We start from the raw sequence: 7,822 nt of genomic DNA, 5'->3' as shown, positions 1-7,822 counted from the left end.
CTCATAGAGACCGCCCATTAGTCGACCACAACCAACCACAACCAACCAAGCATTACCACTGCCCAACCACTGCCCCGCCATTCCCCGGCCACAGTTTCTACTAGGGGGAGCAGCAGGCTCCATTCCTTGTTCAGCGTGCGGGCTCCGTCCCACGCCATATGAGGCGGGTGTGGCAGACGGAAAGCGTGCGTCGAGGGCTGGAGCGCGGCTGAGTGCCACGCTTGGGCCGGCCTGTCCGGCATCAGTAGCACAGCCGGGCATCCCGAGTGGCGCAGCTTCCGCACAGTCGCCGGCAGCAGGTCGATGGGCGGGCACAGCAGTCGCGTCTCGCTGATGTCCCAGGGTGTCAGCAGCTCGGCCATGCTCTGGCGGCGCAAGAACACAGGGTTCTCGCCCAATGGTCGGTAGGGGAACTCCGTCGCGGGCGCCCTCATGCCATCCGCGACGGAACGCCGCAGCGAGCGGCGCATCCGGAGATCGCCACGCAGGAACCTGCGCGAAAGCGCGTCGGCGTACTTGTTTAGGACGGACGGGAGCCATCGCGCGTCGATGTGGACCTTGAGGCGGTCGAGCTCGCGCTTGAGCGGCCGCGACTCCCTAATCATCGGCCGGCTTGCGCTGACCATGGCGTTGATAACGTGCACAGTCGCGGTGTTGTCGCACTGTAAATCGACAGTGCTGACACTCATGTGCCTGAGGCGCCCGCCAAAGGAGGGCTCGCGTTCCCGCGACGTCTTCGTCAGGAGCATGCGCACGGCGCGCAGCTCTCGATACGAGATGCTCTCTGCGCGCGACTGCCAGTCCCATACGCCTTGAGCTGCCCACAACCCCGGAGAACCGGCCTTCTCAGCTGGTCCCAAGGTGCCGCCGTACCCGACATCGGCCGCGTCGGTATGGAGCGTCATCGCTGGCGACGCGACCGGGCGGAGCGGGCAACCCTCGCGCTCGGCACTGGTGAGCTCGCACCAGGTTCGAAGGTCCCGTATCCCCTGATGGCAGAGACGGCACCGCGCGCCTCCTCGAGCTGCCCTTTGAAAACCAGCGGGCGACAAGTGAAAATTATTTCACTTTATTATTTTAATCATTAATTTTAATTAGTTGCATATTTGTTATTTGACATTAGATTAGATCTAGGATCTAGCCCCGAGAGCTACTGTAGTGGCTCCGGCGGGGCGATATATACCTTAGCCCTCTGACCACCAAGTCAGTAAAGGTAACCCGAGTTGCCGGAGTTAGATCTCGCCTTCGTCGAAGACCGCTTCCGTTCACGCGACGCGCTTTCCTTCTACGCTGCTAACGACATCCTCTATTGCTCGGGGTCCCATTCCTTTTCCTTATCCTTTTACCTTTTCTAGCTCTTCATCTATTTTTCCCTTAATTGTGTTAGTTTCATTGGAGTCGGTTGCGACCGATCCGGTGTAGGTGTTCTAGCCATCGGGCAACACGTTGTGTAGCGCTGCTACTGTTTCAAGTTCCGTAGGAAGGCTGTTGTAACGACGCCTCCGTCGAAGGTCTTACTGTATAACACAAAGTTGGTACCGCCTACCGCGATCGTGATCGCGCTGGTGAGGATGTTTTTAGCCATCGGGCAACACATCGGTAGTAGCGTTGCTACACGGTTACGATCCGGTCGGGTAGTGCTGAACAAGCCCCCGTCGAAGAACTTGAATTATACCCAAGGTGCTGAAGACGCTCGTCGAGCATTGGCCTTTCAACCCAGCGAACCGCGGTTATATTCTCGTAGACAAGCCCAACCCGCACTCGTCGAGCACTTAAGTCTTCACAAGTCTCTACCACCATTTTCCTCCCGGGCCGGGTATCTTTCCTTAACCCCCCCGTCGGAGTCGAGCTACCGTGGGCCGCAAGCCCACACAAGGGGAAAGGGAGTCTCGAACGCTCCGTAGCGCGTGCCATCGGCAGTGGTTGTTGCTGTTGCTGTTTTTCTTCTTTTTGTTTGACCGTCGGACTGTGTTCGCGGCCTGCCAGGCACATTGCACTACAGTTCCTAGAGGCATAGCTTACCAGTTGCCATTCTAGGCATCATTAATGTTATCTTTTTTGGTTCATCCTTTTTCTCTCTCTAGTTTACTTAAGTACGAAGCCAGGCTTTCACACACAAAAAGGCAGAGAACTTCACTCTCCCTTCACACTTTTCGTGCAGGCACCACAGTGATCACTACGCAAGCAGGTTTGCCTACCTGACTGCACACGTCACACATTTCCCAGCATGGCTGGACGCCCGAAAGATGGGCACCATCTTTTTACTCTAATCTCACATTCGGAGCAACGTCAACATGGTCAGAAATGCATCCATCTTTTCTTTCGAGAACAGGAAAGCTATTTGCTTCGAGTCATGAATTTCCAGATTAGTGGGGCATCCCTCAACCCTATTGCCCTCAATGCTTCAATTGATATCGATTTTCTCAGCTCGCTGATTGAACTGGAGGAGTTCGAAGCCGCTGTCACAAGTTTTGAGACACTTACTGACGTCCAGCTACAGAAATGGTTTGAGGGAAGCCAAGGTGATTCTCTGGACAAGTTGCCTCTGGACCAGCTGGCAAACGTTGTGCACGCAAACGTACGAATGAGCGTCAGTGAACCCAATGCTGGGATACGAATCATCAGGCTCTTCTCGGACTACAAAAGCCTACTTCGTGTGCGAAAATGGGACAAGCTCCTGACGGAAAATCCCTAAGTGGCAGTTGCAAACATCTGTGAGCTTCTCAAGCCCGAGCCCTGAGGGTCAAGATTGAGAACGATCTTCAACTCTTGCAGCGCGATCTTCGCAAGAACTGGAAATCTTTTTATCAGTATGTCGTCAAACAAGCCATATTCTGTGACTCCTTGGTTCCAATCCGTCGACATGGACAAATGAAACCTTCGGAGTTAGGCCGGCCGTCAATGTTCAGTTCTATGTCACGCTCTGGTACGCCTCCCTCCTCCACACCGATTAATCGCTCAGCTTTGGCTTTCAGCGCGACCTCGTCAGCATATCATGGCTCGCGCAGCGCTAAGCAAGCAAAAAGTAGTCACGCAAGCAACAAATCTGTTGCAAACAAGGAGCCTCCACGCTGTCTCAACAAATCCGTCTGTTGTACCTGTATGCGAAAGATTGTCCAAAGACCGGCGAGGAACAGAAAAGGGCATTACTAAAGACATTTCACGAGTCACGCCGTGCAGAAAGAGATCTTCGCGCCTCAACAGTAGCGCGATGGTCGATGAAGGTGTAGTCCAACTACCCAGAAGAATTAGATTAGACATTAGATCTGGCTCTGTAAGGAACGAACCTTACAGACAGCCTGTACCACACGTGTACGGGGGCACGCGCGCCCACTTGTACTATACGTGTACGACACGTATACAGTCAGGGCCGTCGGCTGACAGTGCCGACTACAGTAGTGCCGCATAGTACAGTACGTACTGTACTAAATTACGATAGACTAATTGTACAGTAAATTATATAACGGAGCGGACCGGCGGCGGCGAAGGGGGATAACCACGGACTTGTCTACGACCTGCCGCCTGGGTCCGTCTTCCAGCTTAACTAACCCGCACGATCCGCCTTCGCGCGCTTTAAACGGGACCAAGCCGGTAGGGGGAACACGCGTACGCGAGCGAGCGTAGATCCGGCTCCGCCCGTCAGCGCTGATACGTTAGCCAGCGCTGCTCCCGGGCGTCAAGGCGTAGATCAGCCCTCGCGTACGCTCGTCCCCGACCGTCCCGCTCTACCACGCTACCAGGGCCCGCTTCCCTGTCCCATCAGTTGTGTGTTTTCCCCGTCTTCTCGCCCTCTGAAAGGGTCTACGTTGAGCTTAGCATACACCCCTCTACGTTGGGGGGTGTTTATGCTACAGTGGTCTCCCGACCTAGAAGACCCCGAGATCTTTCCGAGAAGACTTTCCTCTCCCTCCGCGTCCGTTTGCGTCGAGATGAGTCAAGAATACGCCCCCTCGATCCGCTTCGAACCGGCGCATCCGAGGGCGGCCGCTAAGCACGCCCCATCACGTTCGGCAACAGCGACACAGGCCTCCGAGACTGCGAACCGTCGCCCGAGTACCCCGAAGGACAAACGGCGGTAATGTTCGACCGCATTGCAGACCACATCGAGGAAGTCCGTACTTTCCTCTGCACTCAAGTTACGAACGCCGTATACTGGCTCTGCATGGGCGATCTGCATGGACGAGCTCCGATCCATCCGCAAGGGGAGGTTCGACCGCGTCACCAAGTCGCTGGAGAATCTCCGAGCCCTGGTCGACCAGTTGCACTCGCGACTGATTCTCGTCGAAGACTCGCGTCTCGAGAACCCGCTACGTATGGAGAGGGTCATCCCGCGAGGTCGACCTCATCGGGACGTCCTGACGCTTGTCAACCCCCATTGCGGAGCAACTTGATGCCTTCGCGCACCTCACGGCTGAGCTGGACTCCAAGCGGACGCGTGATCGTGACCTGGAACGTACCATGGCCGCAAGGCTGCCCGGTGCCCCCAGAAGAGGGCCCAGTAGTGCTGTACCTCCAGATGCTGCCGCCCCGCAAGCATGGCGCCCGACTGTGGCCGACCCCAGTCGTGACGCAGGGGAAATAAGACTTCCGATGGACCCTTATGTCGCGTGCAGAGTGTGGTAAATCACGCGCCTCTGAAACGGCTTGGGTTTCGACAGAAAAATATCCCTGGCGTGTACCTGACGCCTTTAGAGGTTTTCACGTCCCATTATCCTACCCGTCCTTTGCTAGCCGCGTTACCGATCAAGCCGTACTCTAAGGTTTCCAGTCTTCAAGAAGTGGAGGCCCGGCGACTAATCGAAATCGATCGTACGCAGGACGCTCTTTGTGACTTACACCGAGATGTGCTGGGTTTGGTCTCAAAATCTCGCGCCCGGGCCATTGCAAAACACAACGCTAAAATTAATGGGCAGGCGGCAATGTTAGAAGTCTGTGGCTATGCCCTCGTTAGGCGTGCCCAAAAGAAAGGTCATAAACTGCAGTTCGTTCGGAAAGGACCTCGACGGGTCATCAGGGTGAAGTCTGATTGGGTATGTGAGGTGGAAGAACTTGTCCTGCGCAAGCGAGAAACTGTGCACTCACGACGCCTCGCGTTCAATCGAACAGGCCTAGAGGATGTAGAGGTAGATCTCATGCTTTTGCGGTACGCAGAACACACGGAAACCTCCTACCACGACGCCAAAGACTTGCGAGACATTCGAAAGTTCGACAAGGGACTAGAACTTCTGGTGGTGTGGGAAGGCCTCCCCGACCACGTTGACCAGACACCGGAACCTTTGGCGCAAATTGCAAATGACCTGCCTGGTATGCTTCACGACTTCTTGCACACCGCAGGCAAGCGAAATTTGAAGAAAGAAGCACTGCGCCTCTCTAATTTTGAATGAAGAGCATACGGGCGTTCACTCTCCATTGGGGACTATAGCGCAGTAGTCCGATTTCAAGAGCACTACGATTAACGGACTTAAAAGTTGCCTAATTCCCCTACCGCGAACCCCAATCCCCAAACGCCACCCATTCTCGTGGACTCTACTCTCCGCCCACTGCATTGACGTCTCCTCGATCTCCCCGCCCCTTGTCAGGAGTGGCTACCGGTCCGAGCCCCGTCTCAAGACCGCAAGGCCAAACCTCCTGATTCCCCCCTCCCCCAGGCGCAACTCCCTACAAGCCCGTTCTATGGCCCAATGCTACTTTCAGGCTCCCCAAGCGCGTCCCCATCGCGAATACAAATGCCCTCCCTCACCTGCCCTTTATATGTGGTTCCGCCCGGAGCCTCTCCCTACGCCGCCTGCTACCACTCTGCCCCCCACCCTCCGATCCCCCCTGTCGTCACCCCCCCACAATGCCACCCCTCTCACCTGCCGCCTCTTCTCCATCCTGCGAACACACTCCACCTCAATGCTGTGCGTCAGCACCTCTGCGCCAGCATCCCACCCTCCAACGTCCTTACTTCCATCCTCGAGCCATGCAAGCACAGCTTTTTCATGCTGTCCATACGCTCCTTCGTGCTGCCGCAGCTGCCACCACAACCATTGCGAACGCGCACCGAGCGTGTCTCTTATTTGATTCACGAGAGAAAATCGCGACGACAGATGTATGCCTTCCCTCTGCTACTGCACGTACTGCACGGCATATGAGTGACGTGAAAGTCATGGGGGATCGGTCGAGTATGGAAAAAACCGGCACTTCAAGCCTTCGATTTACTAGGAACGGTATGAAGCCTGTGAAAATGGAGAAACATTTGCCATGCATAATGCATGGTATGGGAATAGCTACCTCCCTGGAATCTAAGCTAGACTGCGACAAGGTCGATCACAGACCGAGGGGGTCCATGCACACCACATCATGTGGTCACCACATCATGTGGTATGCATCTGCATCGTCAACTGCCCCTGCAGCGTCGTCTCAAGACCTAGTTACTCGTCCTTAGCATGGAGCACATGGAGCGTCACAGCTCAGTCCGTTGCACTTGCAGTTCCATGAGAAGTTGATCGGTGCACCACCAAAGTTCGCCTTGGACCTGTCGGCTGAGATGCGTGCGGCGCGGTCATTCGCTTTGGAAATCATGTCTCGTACAAAGCTTTGGCCCGAGGCAGATCTTTCACACTTGAGCCTGGCCTCAGCGTAATACTCCGTCCGTGCACAATCGCACATGGAATTAGTTCCGATCGCTCTTCCGCCACCGTAGCACCAGTAGCTCCAATGTTCAGTTCTTCTCTTAATATCAGGGTAATTATTGCAGGAGATGTCTACGATCTGGCCTTGAGCAGACATCAGCAGACCCACGATTGCAAGTAGAGTCAAGAAAGATGATTTCATATTTGAGAAAGTGGAACGGCGGAAAAGAGGCAGGTGCTCGAAAGGTCCAAATGAGATGAAAAGTCGAACTTGAGGAGGGTGTGGAGGATTGTCGGGTCCAGATCTGCTGAAGAATGGCTTTTGGTTGGTGCTCTCTCCTCTGTGTTCGAACTTACTTCTGCCTTGTCTTTATAGTCCCGAGGAAAACCTTCTACTTGGCCATTTCCGTCTGAGTGACTGTGTGAACGTATGAGAGTATCGAAAAGGGCTTCAGAACCAATTGCTTCTTCCTAACACTGCCCTTTTCGCGTTTCATAGCTGCTTTCTCCATGACCGTCTGACCAGCACCAAAGCTCACTCGCTCCGTTCTTGTTAGATCTCTGAAACACATGCTCGGGAATAGAACGCCCCGGACTGTATATTGGTCGTGCAAGTTCTGATCTGTTCAATGTGTGACAAAACCACTACAAGATACATACATGTGTTTTGGAAGGCCAAGATGCTTGCAGTACTACAAACGCTAGGTGCCGTTGTTCTCGCGTTAGGAGCCCTCGATTCCCAACCCAACACCAGCATCGGACCAAACATTAGTGTTCATCGCAACAAGGAAGCAGGTTAGTCAGAGGGTTGCCACGGGGATGGTCAAATGTAGTAGAGAAAATGTCATTGGGCAAGGCGTAAAAAGTTTAAAATAGAGTTGCGGGTTGAAGGGATGGAGATGTACTCGAAAAATATACAACTGCTCTGAGCGCAGCCTTGTGATTTGACGTGCAAAGGCTTGAAGCATGGCGATGTTGCTCACAAAAGTATGAAGTATTTTTTTTGTACATTGTAATAAGGCTTGTACACTGGACTTGAAAATAAAATGTCCGAGGCAGCGGAGACAGTGGTGTAGCTCAGCAGCCCCGTGCCTGAGGATACCATCAATCAAAGCATTTGAGCATTGAGTGGCTTGTCATTGTTGTTGAGGAACAACCTATTCCGAACAGGTAACAAAACACAGGTATGATTATTTCATGATTTGTTC

At 54.0% G+C, this 7,822-nt stretch overlaps 1 protein-coding gene across 1 annotated transcript; it reads left to right on the top strand.

The window, feature by feature from the left end:
* The first annotated feature begins 5,839 nt into the window (after positions 1-5,839).
* Positions 5,840-6,427, top strand: CHC_T00000059001 (hypothetical protein). The gene has a single exon (XM_005717753.1). The coding sequence runs from the start codon at positions 5,840-5,842 to the stop codon at positions 6,425-6,427; it is 588 nt and encodes a 195-aa protein (XP_005717810.1).
* Positions 6,428-7,822: the final 1,395 nt, after the last annotated feature.

The sequence above is a fragment of the Chondrus crispus genome, genomic scaffold, assembly GCF_000350225.1.
Source record: "Chondrus crispus Stackhouse genomic scaffold, scaffold_353, whole genome shotgun sequence".
In the NCBI taxonomy this organism is placed as follows: Eukaryota; Rhodophyta; class Florideophyceae; order Gigartinales; family Gigartinaceae; genus Chondrus; species Chondrus crispus.
This window is presented reverse-complemented; position numbering and strand designations above follow the sequence as displayed.